This window comes from Rhinolophus ferrumequinum, chromosome 7, assembly GCF_004115265.2.
Source record: "Rhinolophus ferrumequinum isolate MPI-CBG mRhiFer1 chromosome 7, mRhiFer1_v1.p, whole genome shotgun sequence".
NCBI lineage: Eukaryota > Metazoa > Chordata > Mammalia > Chiroptera > Rhinolophidae > Rhinolophus > Rhinolophus ferrumequinum.
The window spans coordinates 34,063,368-34,085,040 of record NC_046290.1 but is presented as its reverse complement, the minus strand read 5'-3'; the positions used below and the strand labels follow the sequence as shown (position 1 = coordinate 34,085,040).

Sequence of the window (21,673 nt, the reverse complement as noted above, 5' to 3'; positions counted from 1 at the left end):
GTATGAGTGACTGAATCCCCCCTGGGGATGGTGGTGGGCTGAATAACATGTCACCCCCCCCAAAAAAAAGTTCACATACTAATTCTCAGAACATGGAATATGTTACTTTCAGTGGCAAAAGGGACTCTGCAGATGTGATCAAAATTAAGGATTTTGAGATGGGGAAATTCTCCTGAATTATCCAGTTGGGCCCTAAATGCAGTTACAAGGTTATTATAAGAGGGAGGCAGAAGAGTCAGAGTCAGAGAAAGAGATGTGATGATGGAAGCAGAGGTCAGAGTGATGTGATTGCTGGCTGCTGTCACAAGCCAGGAAATGCGGTAGTCTCTAGAAGATGAAAGGCAAGGAAACAGATTTTCCCCTAGAACCTCCAGAAGGAATGCAGCCTTGCAGACACCTTAATTTTAGCTCCGTGAGACCTATTTTGGATTTCTAACTTCCAGAACTGTAAGACAATAAATCTGCATCATTTTAAGCCATTAAATTTATAGTAATTTGTTATAGCAACAATAGGAAACTTATGCAGGGAATTTCTGTCCTAGTAAAAGCGATAATACAAGAGCCATATAGATAGTTCTGACAGAGATCAAGCATGCCATCAGAGAAGAATGAAGAGGCTGGGAGCTTTAGGGAAGGTTCTGCTCTGTGGGGAATGAAGCTGGGTCTAGCACTTACTCCAAAGACTGTGGCTGGGACCTGGGAAGCTTTCTGACAGTAGGGTAGCCAACATGGAAACGCATAAGGGTCACATAGTGGAACACCCAGGAGAGGTCCCAGGCTCTACAGTCACTAAGGAGGGAGTTGTCAGGTCTGCCTCACTGCTCCATTCCAAGGGGTGCTGCAGAAATCTGCAGCCTATATGAATAGCTCCCCTTGGAGTTGTGCAGGGCACAGTCTGCAGGTCCATATGCAGAGACCTGGAGAGTGCCGCATTGAGAGGCAATAAGGGCAAGGCTAAGTGTTGGTTTTCTCTTTGCAGCCTAAGCAGTTGGCATGGAGGCTAATGTTTGGAGAATGAATGAAACATGAGAGCCTGGTGAGCCCTGTTCTGAAACAGCAAGAATTCCAGGGCTGTGAATTGCTTGGACTCTACCTGGAAACCCAAGATTTGCACCCTCTGGGCCTACTACCCGCCCCAGCTCACCCTCCCAACAGTGTCAGCAACACATTTAGCATAGAGATGTGGTGCCAGAGACTCCCTCCCACACCGCCACCCCTCTACCCCCCAATCCCCTAGCTCAACATCCCCTCAACTGCCTGCTCTGCAGCCATGGAGCAAATATGTCTTCTGCTCATTCATTTTGTTCCAATTTAAATATTAGGGGACCCGAGTTTTGTTGGAGAGACTTTTAGAACTGTCCCTGCTGGGGGTTGCTTTCAATGAATATGGAGGTTGGGCCTCCCAGTGCATGTTAGCTGTGTGTGCTGTTATTTCTTACTTGTAAGTTTTCTTCTTTCTCAGAGTGCTCTGGATAAAGTTAGTTATCTCTTGAATAAATATTCAACTTCAGTTTGGTAAAGCATGCAACACGATACCTTAGTAAAACACTGTAGAGATCCTTAAGAATAGGTTTGTGGGGCAAAATGTAGCTTTTCTTTCCCAGTAAAGTTATTCCACTCCAATGACACAGCATGACGGAGAGCTGTTGTATAATGTTATAAAGCTCCTCTGAGGGCTTCACCTTAGGACTTAGTATAATACAAATACTTTAGCAGAGAAGTTTTTGTTTCTGTTGTTTTTTATTTTAATTTTTAAAATAAGCTTCTACACTTATGATATGTCATCTGTAGAACATATTTGGAAGAGGGGCAATATGTGAAAAGGTCCAATATAAAATTACCCCAAATATTATATTATGAAAAAGCAATTCAAATTTTCAGTGAAAGCAAAGTGTTCTGAAATCTTTTTTTGAAATACTTTCTCAGTAAGTTTTCACTGGTTCTCCCTACTCGTGGTTCTCCCCCAGAGTCACCAGACTGATCTTTCTAAAACACACAACCGATACGTCTCTTCCCAACTGAAAACCACTAGTGCTTCTCCACTGTCTGCAGAGTAAGGTTCAACCTTCTTAATATCATTTGTAAGGCCCTCTGGTGAGTGGGCCCCTACCCTTGGGGATCCAGTTGGTCAGTCAGCCATTTGCTCCCCTGTTCATTGAAAATTTCTTGTCCTACACGCACCACCGTAACAGAGCAAAAGGAAACCAAAGCCTCCCTCCCACGGTCTCCTTCTCAGTAAGGAGATGCCCAGCCAGAAATCTAGAAGTTAATCTGGATTTGCCCCCTTGTCTTCTCTCTTTCCCTTCCCTGAGAGTCCAACTTTAAATATCTCCCGAGCCCACCCACTTCTCCCCGTCTGCTTCCCTGCTCCCGCTATTCCTTTGAATTCTTTCTCTGCATTTCATCCAGAGTCAACTTCTTAATTGCCATCTGATTGGGTCATTTCCCTGTTTGATCCCTTCATGGCCCCTTTTGGATTGAATCTGAACCCTTTGAGTTGGCTTCCAAAGCTATCATTTATTGAGTGCCTACTATGTGCTGCGTGCTGTCGTAGATGCTGAATATTGAGCAGAAATCACGGCTAATAAAGGCTCCTGACTTCAAAATCTTACATCCTATTTATGGTGGTTTGGCATTGCGGCTGAATAATAACCACAAAAACAAAGAAAGTAATTAGAGATCATGATAAGGACCTTGAGGGCGTAGCTACCCACTGAGTGTGTGCATTTGCAAGTGTGTGTGTGTGTGTGTGTGTGTGTGTGTGCGCGCTTGCGCACACATGCACATTTTGAATTGGGAAAGCCTTTCAGATGGATGCAGCGGCATTTGCCCTCTGACTGACTCTGAACTCTCGTGACTCTGCAACTTCTACCCTGGCTTCCTTACCGCCCTCACACTGTGCTCAGCCAGACTGGACCTACAGTTCCTTGCCGTCATCTCTTTCCTTCCTTCCTATTTCTCCTCTCTTTTTTCTCTCCTTCTCCTTCACCCGTCACCAGCTCTTCTTAGCAGCCACTGCCTTGCCTAGGAGCCCTTACTTCACCCTCCCTGACTAGGCCAAGTGCTTCTGTTTTGGTCTGCATTTCACAGTTAATAATCTAGCAACTGTAATTGCTTAATCAGCAGTCTATCTCGTTCACCATTGAATCCCCAGTACCAAACAAACACTTGATATATTTGTGGCCAGAATAAGTGCGCGTAGAATGGCACACTTAAATCTTCCAGGGAGAGATGACTTATAATTAGATTGCTCCTTCCCTCATATCCCAGCTGGGTCCCCAACAAGCTTCTGCTACATCACTTGGATGAGCTCTTCCGTCTGAGCAGCTTTCTCCTCTGATTGCAAGCCCCTTTGTCTTATTAATTCCCTACCTCCAACTCCTGATAGTACTGGCACATCGTAGGTGCTTAATAAATAGTAAGACCCTCCTCCCCAAAAAACAAACCCCAAAACAAACACAAAACATGAATCAAACAAAAACCCAGAAAGATGTAGCTTGGAAGAACGAATGGGAACCAATTCTAAGGTAGAGAAAATAAATAGTCAACCACTTGGGAGAAATTAGAAAGAAATAGAAATGCTTACTTTCCGTGAAAATTATTTTACCCACCTTACTGCCAAACTTTGACTTCCATTCAACCATTTCACCTTTTATTTAAGCCCACAAAACGGGGACGTTGCTTTGATTTTTGTTGAACTCAATTTGCTACACCCATATAATACTGAAATCATACCTTTTCCTTCACTGCAGGTAGAGATCACCTTTCTTTTTCTAGGAGTTGGTTTTACGTGTGCTTCTCTTTGTTTTTCATTGTTGTTTTGAGGCACTTACTGGGGGCCACAAAAGTTGGGGTCAATTTAGAGGAATGTGAGGAAGTTTTAAAACCAGAAGTTTTAAACCTGTTTCCTTGTTTTTCCCCCTGAGGCAATGGAAATTTATAGCCACCAGCCGGGACTAGAATTGATTTAGTGCCAGAGAGGTGAACCATGGGAAAATATAGGGATGTTGTTTATTAACATTACTTAGTCATTCTCAGGGGTAGATTTTACGATTTAGAAAACATTTCCTGGTTTTGAAAACTTAACAATACAGCCTAAGTCTTTCAAAAATTGGAGTGTGGGGATTCAGTAATGGGAGGGCCAGGGGGATAAACTAGAACAGCTAGTGGGGTTGTAATTGCTTATGTCAACTTTATGACCGTAACTCTACAATCTAGTTTTATTGAGTTTAATTATTAATGGCTGTTTTTAACTGGAGAAAAGGGTGCTTGTACATATTTGAGAAAGTCTGTCGAGATCATAATCATCTCTGTATCAACTTCATGTCTTGGTAAAAACACTGGATTAGTGGTTGGGAATGCCTGGTTTTTGTCTTAGCTCTATTTCTAACTAATTGTTGACGTTCGGTAAATCCCTAAGCTTCTCTAGGTCTGAATTTACTCAATTATAAAATAAGGGTCTAGTAGGTTAGTTTAGTTTGATTCAGTAAATGCTTACTTGCTCCCTGCCTATCTTAGCTGTGGTTCCCTAGAGAAACAGGATTAAGCAGGGGATTCTTGTGTTAAGTGAATTATTGAGTGAGGACTACAAGGAGAGAACTGTAAGGACGTGAGGGAAGCAAGATAGGGCCCCAGAAGCAACCAAGCAAAGACGTGATTTCAGCTGATGTAATGTCAGCCTGATCCCACGGAGAGCACTGGAATATGAGTGGCAACACAGAGTTCTACATACTTTACACATCTGTTTCAATCAGTTATTGGCTATCGGTTGCCCTCCAAGGCAGGGGTTATACTTTTATGGAAATTTCTGCATAACAAAGTTAATCAGCTGGAAGCTGTGTGCACCAACCCATTAAAAGGGATCTAAATGGGGCACCAACAGAATCTATTATACCACCTGTGTGCCAGGTACTGTGCTAGGTATTGGAGAGAGAAAGGTATAAAAGATAAGGTCCCTGATCATAGGAAACTCATGGAATAATGCAGGGGATGGATAAATAAACAAGGAATTTTAATAGAATATGTACTTCATCGTGTCCCCATTGTGCCATCTGCACCCATGGTGGCAGATGAGAGGAGCTGGCTGATGCCTCTGGCCAAGTCATTTTGTCTGCCTGGTTGTTTAATGCCTGTTCTGTGGTGGATGATTTCTGGTGGACATTAACATGCAATATAAAGATCTTCCCACTTCATAATGACACTCATGCATCTCTCCCACATCTCCTTGTACCTGCTCTTTCAATTTGTCTCGTTCTAGTCTCCGGACCATCTGGCTGGACTATTTACCAACTACCTATCAGTCTTTATATATTTTAACCTCAGGCCACTTCTCTCTTTTATAAGGAGGATGATGAAGTATACCACCCAAAATTCTACCCATTTGGAGGATTTGCCCTCAGTGTTTTCCATAGCCACCCTTGAGAAGAGCTATAGTGCAGTTGGAGGCCATTTTCAGCTTACACTCATGTGATGAAGCTAACTGCTCCATGAACCAAGCTTAGGGGTTTTGCTCCTCCCACGGCTGGTAATAAGGGGCCCCAATGAAGTCATATGTGTGAGCTGAGGAAATGGTGCTGGTGCAAGTGTGGAGATGACATTACCATCTCATGTGCTTTTGGTCTTATTCATGCTCCATCCCAGATGTACCATTTCCATTCCTTTAATCTCCCCTTCCACCAATTGTCATCTGGCAATTCTGTCATGTCTGTCTCAGACTGGGTCATTGTACTTTCTATGTTTCTAGGAACCACCTTAGCAGTGAGTTTATACCACTTCCGGCAGTCTTTGCCAGCGTGTTACATCCTATGTCCCTGGAGAGTGCTCCCATATCTGTGAATTCTTCCTTATTCAACCTTATGTTTCTGCCCCCTTGATCAGATACCCTCAGTCCCATGTGTATTCTTCCAGCTATTGGCAGTACATTCTAGATTGGTCCTGCAGCTCCTTTCTGGTCTAGTCCCTTTCTTCCCATATCAAACACAGCATGTCCCCACAAAGGTTATGTTGTAACTTAACCTTGGTTTTTGGTCTAGTGGCCAGGAGGAGAGATGGGCACATATCGGGGGTCACATGTTGCTAGTGGAGAGAAGCCTCTGCATCTTTTTTAAGCAAGGGGAGTGCCAGCATTCATAGGGGAATAGGCTACCTCTGCAGGCTAAGAGTTTTCAGAGGGATCTGGGGACCCAAGATATTTGAATGCATTAATCTAAATGTCCCCATTCCATATGTCAGGGTTCCATTCTTCCCCAACCAGGGCCTTAGCCTTGTCAGAGCAAACCTGTCTTGGTTGGGACTTTATTTGGAGCTCCACTACTCTGATGATTAATTTCTGGGTGGGAGTCTCGACTTCCTCTGGCCTCCTGCTGTAGGATATGAGAACAAAGTTATATGCTACCAGGGAAGTCCTCCAGCCTTCACACTTAGCCTGTAATTGTCAACAAATCTCTCCTAGCGTTTCCTTATCTTTTACTTAAACTTCATTCAAACTTGGCAATAGACACCCAATTCCATTGATCTCATGGTTACTATTGGCCCTACATTTTTCATAGATTGCTATTTTGTAGCCCACTAATGTGTTCTCTTCTGCTATTACATCAGTTCACCCACCAGTGACTTGGTATTAACTCTGTGGAAGGGAAGGAAGCAGTATTGAGTAGATGGAGAAGTTGAGCAGCAATTCAGTTTTAGTGGAAGCCTCAGCCACGCTTCTTGAGAGTTCTAAAGAAGGGCTGACCCATCAGAGCTGTCTTGAGTTGGGGTGAGAGAACATTGAGCTTTTATACCCCCATGTCGGATCCATGGGCCTCCCCAGGAAGCAGGTGTGGCGTTGGGTAAAGCATCTTTCTTTAGAAGGCTCAGTCCCAGAAGGGAGGTAACAATATAAAGTGGAATCATCATTGTGTGATAAAGTTACTAACTTATACTTCTTTTTTTTCAAATTTCTCCCTAGCATCTTTTTATGGTGAAAGCTATGTAGAGCTCAACATCAGAGAAGTTTCCTCTGAGTTATCTCTTCGATTAAAATTTCAAACAAGTAAACCACAGGGATTACTTTTTCTTGCAGTTGGGAAAAATGACTACTGTATAATAGAACTTCTCTCAGGAAACGTATGGGTAAGATTTAAAAAAATTCTTAAAAACATGGAAGCATTCAATTACTGGAAAGAAAGACAGTGAGAGAGAAAGAGAACAAAATAAATGTCCCTTTGATTAGTATTATTTCACTAGAATGAAATCATGTGCCATTTGTAAGGGTGGGATCTTTTCCAATTTTACCAGCATGTCTTAAATATTCTGACTCTGAAAATTTCTAATCTCAATATGTAGTCCATAAATGTAGGAAGAATTTTCATGTCCAAGTTTCTCCCTCTTTCTCTCTCTCTCTGAATAGCCCCATTTTCTCCATAAAACACTATGAGATGAGACTGATTAATTTATGATTCTTTCTCTTTCAGGTGAGAGTGAATTTGGGTGCAGGTGAACAAGTACTTTCTGAGCAAAGGCTTCGTATGGATGATTTGGCTTGGCATTTAGTGGAACTGGACTGTGTTAAAGATACTATCTCTTTGGTTGTTGATAAACGTTATGAGACAACTGGCCAAATCACTGGTGGGATGCGCAATTTGCACTTTCAACATGGAATCTACATAGGAGGCCACGGTGGACTTGCTGTCCCTTACCTAGATAAAGAGCTCCCCAATTTCCGTGGATGTGTGGAGGATGTGATATTTAACCAGAGGGAGATCCTTACATCCCTTAGATCTTACCCTGGTTTTAAGAAGGTTTATGAGGTGTCACTAGGATGCAATGATGAATTTTTTGCCGGAGAGGGTGAAGCCATCAACTTCTTCAGCTCCAGATCCTATGTCACCTTCCCACAATGGAGAGTGCAAGGAAAAGGGCTACTGGAATTTGCTTTGCAGACTGGAACTGAACAAGCCTTGCTTGTATTTCAGTCAGGTAGAGAAGGAGATTTTGTTGCTTTGGAAATAGTTAAAAGTATATTGAGGGCTCATGTAGGAAGGAATAAAAGTAATACTCAGCTGTCTTCTTTTGGCTTTGTTAGTGACAACAAGTGGCATGTTATTCGACTCAGATTCACTGAAAGTTATCTGGACCTGATGGTGGATGAACAAGGGGTCAGGATGTTGCTGCCTTTGCAAATCAAACCATTTGTATCTGAAGGCCCCCTCTTTGTGGGAGGTCTTGATAACCATAAAAGAGAAGAAATTAAGAGGTTAGAACTTCCCTCTGTGCATAGGAAATCTGCTCGAGGAATCTCTTTCAAAGGGTGCTTAAAAGGTTTGGTAACCAACTCAGAAAAGAGAGCATTAAAGGATGCCCTTGTTTCCAAAGACATATCTGCTGGGTGTAAAATGAAGAATAGTGATACCGAAAATCCTTCTATAACAACCATAGAAAACCTGCTTCAGTCAGAAATTCCCCTTTCTACTGCTGTTCGTGAGGTGGGTGAACCTTTTCTTCAAGATGCGAGTAGCTATTTCTTGGTTCTGAATAACTTGGAGGTCCAAGAAGGTGGGCAAGCCTTACTGGAACAAAGGCATGTGAAAGTGGATATGGAATTTAAGGATTTGAATCTCCATCATTCTCAAGTACTATTTAAAATAAAGGAAATGCCTATTCATGGTTTCCTTCGATTAGATGTTCCCCCTGAGCAGGAAATGGAGAAGGCTTTTACTATGTTAGATTTGGGGCAAGGAAAAGTTTGGTATGTCCATGATGGTTCAGAAGAACCTAGGGATTATTTCACATTTTCAGTCTCTTCCAACAGCAAGAAGAAAATGCCATTATATCTGCAAGGACATGTTCCCTATGTGTTTAACATTATTGTCATTCCAGTAAATGACCCCCCACACCTTAAGCTCCCCGAAGGAAACTTGCTTCTTCTCTTTGAGAACTCTAAGAAACGACTGACTCCAAATATAATACATGTGTCAGACCCTGACACGGATTCTTTGAGTCTTAGTTTTTCAATTCTTGGCAACTTCAATTCAGATTCTGGGTTTTTAGAAAATGCCAATGATCCTGGGAGAGCCATTAATGGTTTTACCCATGAAGATTTAAGAGATGGCAACATTTTCTATGCGCACAGGGGCCATCGGAACTCCCGGGTCCTTCTCAGAGCAAGTGACGGAGAGCTGGTTAGCAATACAGTGGTGTTACGGATCATGGCTGTTCCTTGGAACTTTGAAGTGGCCAATAGAACTGGGGTGGTTGTACAGCAGGGTGGCACAGTTCTGATTACACAGAGTAACTTGTCAGTGGAGGTTAATGGTGAACGCCATAAGATGGAGACCCACTATGTTATTACTCGTCTACCCCAGTTTGGCCAGATTCAGCGGCAGGGGTCAAGTGGTGAATGGAAACAAGTTAGTACCTTTTCTCAGCGTTCCATTGATCGGGGTCGGGTCCGGTACTGTAGTACATTCAGAGAATTGCAGCTAGAAAATGTTACAGATCACTTTAAATTTAAAGTTAACATAGAAGGAAAAACCAGTGGAGAGCTGATGTTTCCTGTTACTATACAGTGGCTAAAGTTTACTCTTCTGAAAATTGTTCCTCTTGAGATCGATAAAATAAACAGACAAGTATTGAATTCTGATCATTTACGGGCTGTGACAGAGGGTGTGGAAGTCGCTGAGAGGGAACTACATTTTAAACTGCAGACACCACCGAAGAAAGGAAAATTGCTACTTGGCAATAAAGTTCTACAAACAAACTCAATCTTCAGCCAAGAAAACATTACAGACTCAAAGATAACTTACGAACCACAGGAGAGGCTCAGGGAAGACACACAAGATGCTTTTAGGTTCTTGATTGTTGCAAAACACATAGAATCAAAAGAGTATACTTTTACAATAAGCTTTAAAACCGCTAAGACACGCATTATTTTAACCAACAGAGGATTATTTGTAAAAGAAGGAGAAGGGAAATTAATTACAAAATCGGAATTATTCGCTCACACCCTGGAGAATCAGACCTTGCAATATAAAATCACCAAGAGTCCTCAACATGGGACGCTGAAACTGATTAACTTTTCCGATTCTCTGGGAAGTCCTGACAACGTTACCACATTCACTAATCAAGACATAGTGGGGGAACGGCTGATGTATGTCCACGATGACTCTGAGACCCAGTGGGATGAATTCTTCCTTGTGGCTTCCACCACAGGCCAAGAGAGAGATGTCAGGGATCTTGACATGGAAGATTTGTCTCCAGAAATCAAAGTCACCATTTCCGTTGGGCTAAAGAATGATGAGAGACCAGTGCGCATGATAGATAAGGTCTTCCATGTTGTGCGGAATGGCCAGCGCTTGTTGACCCTGGCAGATCTCTGTTACCACGACCCAGACTCAGATTTCGATGATGGGCAGTTGCTATACATCCGGCGGGGCATTCCAAATGGGGACTTGGTACGAGCCAGTGACCCCACTCAGAAACTCTACCAGTTCAGGCAAGACGACCTCCAAGAAGGGCGTGTGCTCTTCATTCATCGAGGTGTAGACTCGGCCCGCTTTGTGCTGTTTGTGACAGATGGCGTCCACTACACGTCGTCCCTTCTTGAGGTCAGTGTGTCAGACCCCTACATCCGGATAGCCAACAACACTGGGCTGCTTGTACAGAGGGGAAATCACAGCACCCTCACAGCAGCCAACCTCAGTGTGACCACAAACCAAGATGTTAGAACAGACAGCGAGATCTCATTCCACATCGTGCGGCCCCCAAAGCATGGTGGAGTGCTGCTCAATAACTCCATGACCCACTCGTTTACCCAGCATGACTTGAAGCAAGGACGTGTGATTTATATGCATGACGGCAGTGGCAACTTTGATGTGTTCAACTTGACAGTGAAAGTTAAAGGTACATATTTGGAAGTGGGCGTCTATGTGCAAGTGTCCTGGGACAGCTACCAACATCGCACCCAGGTTCTACACAGCAAGACCCTTGTTGTTGAAGAAGGAAAACCAGTAAAGCTGAGTAGAGGTAAACTCCCGGTAGGTAGTCGTCCTGGCACCATGCGGTCTCCCACTCCCAGAATCATAGGGCAAATAATCTGTTTGCTTCTGAAAGCTATTTTTGTGTTAATTTCTTTTCTGGTATTTGGAATTGCTTTTATAAAATGTAGATGCCGTTGAGAAGAAATGCTGGAAGCTTTCACTATTTAGATACTGCTAATTTTACTATAGTTGGAAACGGAATGTAAGCAATACTAAGCCTCATTTTAAAGCTGTGTGTACACAGGCACACAAGTATGTGTGAGTGTTTAGTGTAGGATGAACTGGGAATGAGCAGGGCATGTAAATAAAAGAGCCTTATTTTTAAAGTTTTTCATAGCGACACTGCCAATATTTTATTTGGTATGAGTTACATTTGTAATGTGATGAAGCAGTGTATAAAAACTTTGAGTAACCTAGCAATCATAAAAAGGATTCTTAAACCAGCAGAGGATACCATATTACACAGTTTATTTCCTTAGCTCTGAATGTAGCTGTATTTAGTTTCTTGAAATTGATGGATAAAATTTGCCTAGACCAGTAGAATTCCAGGCATGAGACCTCACACCAGAAGCTACCTGGTTCCCCGGGACTGCTACTTGGAAACTTCCAGCAGGCACAGCCCTGCTGATCAGAGTTAAGAGAAAGTGTTCTTTGTAGGGTAATCTTGTACAGGGTGTGTAAAGTGATTTATGACGATTGCCACAAATGCTGGGTGTTCTGTCTGAATCTACCCTCAAGATTGCAAACAAGTTTACTTGCTTGCTAAATGCAGTCAACAACATCAAGTAGAAATGAATTCAAATCAGAAATAGTTGACTAAGTAATGAGGGGTTTTTTTTGTATCTTATAGTCTGTATTTTGAAATATTAGTCTTAGAACATAATCCTCCATATTTTTAAAAAAATTTATTGGGGTGAAAATTGTTAGTAAAATTACATAGATTTCAGGTGTACAATCCTCCATGTTTTTACATAGATTTATAATCATCGGTTTAAAGGCTGCATAATATCCATAGAGGAGATATACAATATGTTTTTTTAAATTAAATTTATTGGGGGGATGCAATATACAGATGACATATTATAGAACTGTACACTTGAAACTTATATAATGTTATTAACCAAATAATGAGTTTTGACTAAGGGAACATGGGCTCACCAGCTTTTCTCCATTCTTTTTCAGGATCTTGGAGAGTTTATGTTTACGTTTCACCACAAGGGGGCATGTGCAGTTCAGTGACTGTAAATCAGTTACAATGACAGTTTTGAGAGATTTTGCTGAATCAGTAGATTAAATATATATTGAAAATGCTGAGCCAGTTAAAATGGGAGAGAAAAATAAACTTTCCTGTAAAGTCTTACAATTTTAATCATTCACGTGCTGCTTCTTTCACTATCTTTTATTTCTCCTCCTTACACCAGCTTATTTCTTTCACCTCGATTATCTGAATCCTGGGTTTCTTGCCACTGCGGGTGATGACTTGTTAATACATTAGTAGCTCTTCAAGTGTTGTTGACCATTGCTTTTCTTTTCCAGTAGGGCTAAAATTCAAAATATTGGCACAGTCACCGGAACAGACCCAGGCTTAAACTACGTGTATCAACCCTGATTGTAATAAGCCATTTGTGGGCATTAATAGAAAAAAATTTGGTTCCAGGGCCTTGATTCTTACATGCATTAATGTGTTTTTCTTTTTGTGTCTGTGTGGTATGTCTGAACTCAAGGCTGTGCATGAAGGTAATATTCCTCCTAAGACAACCTTCATTGTCAGAACTCCACCAATGCATGGCTACCTCCGAAAATCTTTACCAGAAGAAAGCAGCTTGGGTGCAGATGCAAAGTCCCCTTTGATTTTTACGCAACAAGACATTGATGATGGTAATATCCATTATGTGCAGACAGCTCCTGACCAACAACAGGACCGTTTTTTACTGGATGTGTTGAACGGTTTCCAAGCTGTGAGGGGAGTTGAAATCTTGGTGGATATCATCCCTAAGCGGATTCCTCTGGAGGTACAAAATTTCACAATCCAAGAAGGTGGTTACAAAGCACTTCTGGAAGACCACCTCAAAATTCCAAGCAAATATTTTGAGGGATTTGACTGTGAATTTGTTTTACTCAAACCACCAAAACATGGTTATATTGAAAATTCTCATTTTCCAAGAGTAAAGCTAATGAAATTTACCAGGAAACAGGTAATGACTCTTAGTTAATATTTTGGGTATGTTGGGTAAGAGAAAAAAATTAATTATTATTTAGATTCATCAGCGCTTAGAAACGATGGGACCTCAGAGGGTATCTAGTTCAACCTCCTAACAGATCCTAGAAGCCTTTTCACAGTAACCCCATATCTAGCCATTGCTAAAATATTTTAAGTGATGGAGAAATTACTTCCTGAGATGGGCTCTTCCAGTTTAAAAACACTCCATTTGTTAGAAAGTTCTTTATGCTGAGCTGAAATCTGCCACTTAAAAACTTCACCTAGGCCCTGGCACTGGTGGCTCGCATAACAAATTGTACCTCCTTTCATGAAAGCTCTTGAAATCTATGAAAGAATAAGTTATCAAATTCCCTTGGGTTTTATCTTTGTTAGGTGAAACATCTCTAGTTTCTCTAGCTTTTGCCCATATGCCCTGGGTTTCTAGCCCCTGCTGTATCCTGTCTGCCCAACTCTGGAGGAACTCCACACTGGCAATGTCCTTCTCAAAGTATAACATCCAGACATTTAACACAGGCATGCTTTAATCATTAGTGGGTTTTTGCATTCATTCATTCCCTTATTTAATCAACAGACGCAGAGAGAGTGCATACTCTGTGTCATGCTCTATGCCAAGCACAGCGCTATCAATGGCTACAATGGCTCAGCCCCTGCAATCAAGCAGCTGGACACAACTGCCAATCTGGTGTCCAATCAGCATAAAATAACCAGAGTCAACCCTGGGTTGCTCTCAGGTTTCTTTGCTTTGGGCTAGAATGGTATTATTGTGAGACTGCTTTCTTATTGTAAATAAAAGAATGATTTCCATTACTCTTTTTAAATATTGAAAAGCAGCTGGCAGATCTCCATCATTTCCTTTATAAGCTCCTAGGTGAACTAGGTGAATATGGAAAAAGAGCAAGTGAATAGCTCTGTGTGGGGAGCATGCAAGGAGTGTAGTGTGGCTGGAGCTGCATACATGGGGGGAGAGCAGTAGATGAGGTTACGGAGGTCCATTATGGGAGGGCCTTCGACTTCACCTTTGACCCTGAGTGAGGTGGGGAGCAATAAGGGAGGGGGTACGTAAGCAGAGGAGTGACACAACATGCCCCGAACATGACTGGTGACAGGGGACCGAATACTTTTTAATCTTGTAAGATTTTCTATAAGTTTGTTACATCTTTTAATTTCAGGTCAGCAGATGTTTTTCTAGTGTTAGAAGTCTAGGAATAGATCAAGTCCCACCAGACTCTCTCCTTGGCCTCTAGATTAATACCTATTAAATGGTGTGTAATTTGGGGGAATGACACTCTATTGAGGAAATAATGAATTTTCTCAGGAAAACTACTAAGGAAGTGACTTCTGTTTAAATGCTGTGTTCCTAAAACATGTTAGATTAAAAATGATGTTGCCCTCTGATCCATGCCATCTTTCTGATCCATGCCATGTTTGTTTTCAAATAGCTTAAAAGAGCATGTTCCAAGATCATGTGGTCAGCCGTGTGATCTAGAATTCCTCTGCCCACGGAACCCCAGAGAAATTCTCAGCACACCTGTATATGAGTAGCCACAACTTTCCCTTGAGGTTCTTCATGAACTTTTCAACTCTTGTCAGAAACACCTCTCAGAGATCAAAAGTCTTTGCTCAAAGGAAGTGTACTATACGAGTGGGTGAAGTTGAACTGTTAAAATTTTTGGCTGTATTTTATCAAAACAAACAACCCCAGGGACTTTTTCAGAAGTTCAACTACTCCTGTTGGGCTTTGAAAGTTCTCTGCTGTTGTATGTTTAGGGTCACAGACTCACTGAAGCCAAGTTCCCTTCCAGGTTTAAAATTCTCTTGGTCTCTGATTTTGATCCTGTGCTCTTGTGTATTTCCATCAGAACCTTAAAGACATGGAAGGCATGCTGATCAAATTTGCAGTTATTACAAATCCAGGAGGAATAATTAAATTCATTGGATGATCATTTCAGAATGAAAATTAGAAGGATGAAATCTAATAGGGATAAAAGTAAATATTTGCATTTGGGTTATTACAGTGAGGTAGATGTACCTTGACATGATCATTTGTTTCCAATATATTTCATTATATTCTGTCCACCGGAGATGTATGGTAGCTAGTATTGGGTAGCATCTATTAAGAGAGGGGCCAAAAATTGATTTTATTCCAAAGGAGGAGAAACAGGATTGGGAAGGAGCAGGTGTCACCTCTCATACAAAGAACAATTAAGGGAATAATACACGCTTAACTCAGAAAAGAGAAGTCTGGGGAAACTTAAGAGTTGCCCTGGCCCATATGTCTCCAAAGAACAGATATCCAACCATTGTTTGGAAGCTTCAGAGCCTAAATATAACATTCTGAATTGTCCAACCAAGTAATTCACAACTTCAAAAATTAGTCACTCTGAATAAACAAGTAGAGTCTGATTTTTAGTGGATGTTGTTCCATTGGAAGAAAGGTTAGATTATATCACTTACCTACAACATATTTTAGTGTTAGACATAGCCTTTGAACTCAGCCTTCTGATGCCCAGTCCAGCCTTCTCTTTACTGCCTCATATTGCTTGATCACTCTGTTCCTTCCTAAACTTATTTCTAGAATGCAGCATCTCTTCTCTCTTCATAAAAACTATACAATCCATCATAATTTGCACTCTGATCGTCAGAATCAAATTTCATGAGAAGAACACATCTGGTTTTAGAGAGATATAAAAAACTAGGATTTCTCTTGTAGCAATTTATTCATATTTTCACATCACATTTTAGTAAGTTGGTGATTTTTTGTTGTTGTTGGTAATAGGTGGAAAATGAATTGATTTACTATGTTCATGATGATAGCGAGGAACTCCTTGACAATTTCACCATCTTTGCAAATAGCTCAGAGCTTGGAAAACAGAGTTTTCCCCAAACTCTTTTTGTGATTGTGGAATCAGTAAATGATGAGGCTCCAGTAATAACAGCCAATAAAATCCTCCAGGTAAGTGCTCCATGCTCTTTGATTTGTCAAAATAATGGTAGAGCTACTACTTTGATTTTCTTTTGTGTTATTCCTAATGCTAAATAGTTAAGACACATGACTATGTATGTCCAGTTGACAGATTCCTACTGGTTTAAAATGAATGATAGTTATTACTATGACATTCTGTTGGGTACTATCGAGAGCTAATGAATCACAATGAGTTACTGTCATATTTTATTTCCTGAATGGGCACCACTCACTTTGTATTTCCTGAGGCCTGACCTTTTCTGGTTTGGTGTATGCACTTGTGAAATACAGCCTTCTGCAAGGTTGGAAACATAGTGGTTAACAGCGTGGGCTCTGCTGTAGACAGATCGGGTGAGAATCAGCTCCCCACTATTGGCTGTGTGACCTTGGGCAAGTTATTTAGCCTTTTAATTTTCTCTCATCTAGGTAATGGAAAATGGAGACGGAGTTATGACGATTCCATGATAAAATGATAGTAAAGCTCTCCCATGTGGTTAAGGCTCAATAAGTGGTAGCTATTATTACTAAAATACTCCAAGGCCTTACCAGTTTTAGAGTTAAATAAGGCTGCCATGCAGTCATGTGTTTCGCTGGTTCTGGGAGCTTCTATCACCCTCCACTCTTTCTGAGAAATCCTCTAGGGGTGTTCTTAAACACTCACAGATAAATGTCTTAGCTGCCGCATGGTATCCATCATTTTGCTCCTCTCCTGATGTGGAGCCCTGCGGTAAGATCTGCTGCTATGGCTTCTATTGCTCACACAAAGGGGCTGATGCACAGGAAGCCTCTGTCTCTGACGACACCATTTCCTGCCACACCAGCACTACCTGTGTCCGTGCTGGTGAACCCATCGGTGCTGGTTTATATTCAAGTATCCCAAAGCTTGCATTTAATAGATTTTCTTGGTTTGAACTCACCCCTTCTTACTGTCCTATCTTCTAAGGACGGAACCCACTGTTCTGGCTTGGAGAATAATTATAGCTGTTATAGTACTAAGTGTTCAAAAAATAAGTGTTAGCTATTGTTATGTGCTGGCTACTGCTCTAAGGGCTTATAGCTCCCTGAGATACGTTCTATCATTTCCCTCATTAGACAGATGAGGGAATTGTGAGATGGCTGAATGACAGGCTCAGGATAGAGTGACAGCATGGGAGCCTAATGGCTTGTTCATGCCTCTTTTCATGGTCTCCAGCAATGCCTGACACAGTAAGACAGAAATATGTGTTGAAGGAATGAGTCAATGAAAATATAAACTGTCAATTCCCCCAACATTGGCCCATGTTTCACAGACCAGGCTTTTGTCTTGGCTCTTTCTTCCTTTAGTATGGCTGCATTTCTGAGAGAATCGGTGGCCCCTCACACAAATAATCCCCCCGTAGACTCATTCATCAGCTACCCCTTCATCAGGATACTTTACAACATGGTGGAGGTCTCTGTGTTTGGGCGTGGGGGTGGGGTCAGATTGTTGCCCTCAGCTTTTAAGTCTCTTTGCAGCTGCCCATCATCATAGCTCTCCCTGCCCTCCCCCAGGTTAACCCTTCCTGCCCACATGCTGCCTATCTGCCTAGTTCTTTCCTGAAGGAGAAGAAGTGGGGATGGAGGGTACATTGGGTACAGGTACATTGTCTGCAAAACTGGCTAATTCACTTTAGGTACTGCTATTATGGCCCAAAGTCATGGTGAGGAGAGGAAATAGAAAAAAGGAAGAACATAATAAATTATAAAAATTGTAAACGTTTGAAGATAAAGGGTTATAGACCAGGGCACGATATTATAATATTGCTTTCCTATTACACGTATATAGTATAATGTGAATGAAATTGCTATAAGGTATTTAGAATAATGAAGTCTTGTGCAGTGAAATTTATGATATAACCACGTCTGTTATCAATCTCAGCATAATTTAGACTTGATGAGAAAAAGTTAAGAGGCAGCCAGGAATTGGTCTTGCTAGCTTTGAGAGCCTGTGTAGGCACTTTACAATGTCTAAGACATTCTTTACTTTCTAACCCTAATTTTTTTGTTGTTGGTATGTGATATTTCTGTCACATCCATGAGAATATATAATAACAATGGCAAATGAGAATTGAAAACTTCCTGGAAAGACTGTGTATGTTGGATGTATTGCAAGGCGTCCTCACAAACTGATAACTTTTAACACTATTAGCTAATGCTTACATAGTACTTACTCTGTGCCTGACATTGTTCTAAACACTGTACGTTTATTTACTCACTTAATCTTCAGCTACTTTGAGACTCCACTTTTAATTTAAGGATGAGGAATCTGAAGCACAGAGAAGCTTAGACACTTGCCTAAGGTAAAAAGTGGAAGAGCCACTGGTAGACTGTAAGTAGCAGAGCTAGGATGCAAGTTTTTGCCCATAATCATGACACTCTACTGCCATTTCCTTCACAGTAACAGTTAAGAAGTCCAAGGACCTAGTGTAGTAGATAAAGCGAGTATTGCTCTTATTCCCATTTTAAAGAAGAGAGAATATAAGCTCCAGAAATTCAGTAAACTTGCCCAAAATGACAAAGTTAGATAGTGGCAGAGTCTGTGGCAAAATATGAATTTATAAAGCCTTTGTATTATTATTATTATTATTATTATTATTATTATTATTAATCTCTGACTTTTCAAATAGCATTTTTCTCAAGGCCTTCAGTTTATCTCGCATGAACTCCACTCTCCTAACTTGTCATTAGAGCCTGAAGGAGGTGGAAAAAAGAGTTATCTTCAGTCTACTTGAGGGTAGGAAATGCGAGTGTTGAGGGTGGACGGAGCTGCATCTCAGACTCTGGAAGGGCGTTCATAGGCAGAAATATGAATATGAATCACTCTGTCCTAGCAATTCAGATACATTACTTTCTCCTGAAGTACGTTAAACAAGATTTCCTTAAGCCACAGGTCTTTAGCAGGCTGATCTCCAAGGCCACTGAGTGGTATGAATAATTGGAATTAGGAATTGGAGTTAGAGTACCTAGGGAGAATCCTTTGCATTTTACTCTGAAATATGTTCTACTGAGTACTTTTGTATTCAAATGTGAACAGTGATTTCTGTGCATACCTTATAAGGTATGTTTGTGTCCACAAGGGGGCTTCATTTTCCTATTTTCCAACTTTCGCTTTCTAGAATACTGTACATTGTGTTTTGTTGTTTTATTGCACCAAAAATAGAATCATGTGCTTATTTCTGATAAGCATTTGTCATCACTAAAAAGAGCTTTGAGAGCTAGAGACAGCAGAAGAATTTAGGGCAGCAAAATCTGAAAGGATGACTGAAGGCCTGGAAGGATCAAATAGTAGGAGAATGAACTCCTGAACATTTCACAACCCTCAGATGAAACTTAAACCAAAGGTCTGGGTTTTTTAAATATTAGCATCACAATCAGGGTTATATTGAATCATAATTAGGTTTCTAAATCTCATCAGCCTCAGTTAAAGGTGAATTTAAAAATACATTATTTCAATTAATAAGTATCAAATTTTTTCAGATATTTATTCTTTAAACCATGATTTATGGGACTTTGGGTCACTTTTAAATCTGAATTCCAGTTCGGAGCCTTTGTTTTCCTTCTTCCCACCTATTTGAAATTTTATCACCAGAGACTGGGCACTAAATCAGGTCTCACCCAAAGCAATGGGGCTGTTGACAGAACTAAATTTAGTTGAGTGGAAATAAAGACCTGAGGTTACTAGCTCTTGTTTCGAGTGTCAGGTTTTCCATTTGTTTTGGAAGATGGTATATTCCAGAGGCAAGAGGGGGCAAAAATCAGTGTTTCACAGAAGAGTAATACAGTGGAAAACATGCCCCGTCCAGCCTTTGGATACATGGTGTTGGAAAAAATGAGTATCTAGAGTCATGGGAAGAGAAATGGCAGTACATTTCCAAATCAGTTTGAGTTCCTGAAGAAATGAGAATAAGATACATGGATGGATTTAAAAATATAAAAGTGAAAAAATAGAATGAGTGGGCTTGGGATTTTGTTAAACAATCCATCTTGTATATTTTATAGAAACTGTAGAATTTCATGGGTTAACTAAAGGCCAAAACCTTATAATTTGAACACTAGGTTGATTAGAATTTCTGGTAGCTATTAAAAAACTGATGTCCTTAGAGTTTAAAGCTGGAAAATCCTCGGTGGACATGTTCCAAAGGCCAAGATACAGGAGCTTCCTTGACAATAAAATCATTAAACAGATAAACTACTCACCCCAAATTCTGAAGGAATGCTGTGGGATTAAAGAAAATCTGCAGTACATGTTATAGAATGGCCCTAATAGTGGTTAGCATCATGCTACAAATGACTTTTAAGTAGTATTTTTAAAAATCACATGCATCCTCAGGACCACATGTGATGAAGATGGGTAACATAAAGCTAACAGTTATTGAATGCTTACTATGTGCCAGGTGAAGCCTGTCCTAAGTACTTTACGTATCTTAAATCACTTATTATGCATAATAATTTTATCATTCCTAGTTTACTGATGAGAAAATTAAGGTACAGAGAACAGAAATGAGCCCAAGTTTACACAGCTAAAGTGCAACACAGGTGCCTTACATGAAAATATCGAATCCTATATGCTTTCTGATCTCCCTTTCTCAAATTGTGTTTAAATGGTTATTGGCTGATGAATGGACATGAATTAAATTATTTCATAAATTGGCTGTACTGCTGAGGAAAACAGCCCCTTAGACCAGAGAGATTATCTATTAAATGCTTAGGATTGGATTTTTTAAAAAGTTGGTAAGAAGTGTAGAAGATGATAAGGTTCTAGTCAGAGAGCAAAGAATGACATACGCTTGGGAATGTGCATTGTGTTTCTGTGGGGAAGACATTTGCAAATATAGATAGAAATGTGAAAATTCAGTTAGTGATAAAGCCACCGAGATATTTTAGTATTAGTGAAATATCATGTGACTGCATGATTATAGAAACTCAAAACAACCTAGTTCCATAGAATATGATTTGATGTCTCAATAAGCATTTTAAACTCAACATGTTGAAAACTGAACTCCTGATCTTACTCCCCATATCCACTCTACCTGCAGCTCCCCCCATTTCAGTTGACGGTAACTATCTTTCTACTTGCTGAGCCCAAACCATGGAGTCATTCTTGCCACGTTTCCTTCTTCCACACTTCACCACTAATTTGTCAGACACTCTGTTGGCATCACCTTCCACATACACCCAGAATCTGACCACTGCTTACCACCTCTATACCTTGTGGCCAATCCCTTCTCTCATCTCTGGGATTGTTGCAATCACCTCCTAACTGGTCTCCTTGATTGCACCCTCACCTTGCCACAGTCTATGCCTGAACCAGAAGCCAGAGGATTCTGTTAAGACCTAAGCCAAACCAGGTTAGTCCTCACCTAAAGCCCTACGATGATTCCCGTCACCCTGAAGAAAAGCTGATGGTCTCACAGTGGCCTTCCAGACCGGCAGGATTTGCCCTTCCATTCCTTG

At 40.9% G+C, this 21,673-nt stretch overlaps 1 protein-coding gene across 1 annotated transcript in view; it reads left to right on the top strand.

Annotated features, from left to right (window-relative positions):
* The window catches only part of LOC117025366 (chondroitin sulfate proteoglycan 4-like), a 55,455-nt gene that overhangs the window by 4,031 nt on the left and 29,751 nt on the right, over positions 1–21,673 (top strand). Inside the window, exons 2-5 of the mRNA XM_033111277.1 lie at positions 6,950–7,113; positions 7,455–11,015; positions 12,743–13,213; positions 16,016–16,192. Coding sequence (XP_032967168.1) covers positions 6,950–7,113; positions 7,455–11,015; positions 12,743–13,213; positions 16,016–16,192 — 4,373 coding nt within the window. The remainder of the gene's footprint in view (positions 1–6,949; positions 7,114–7,454; positions 11,016–12,742; positions 13,214–16,015; positions 16,193–21,673) is intronic.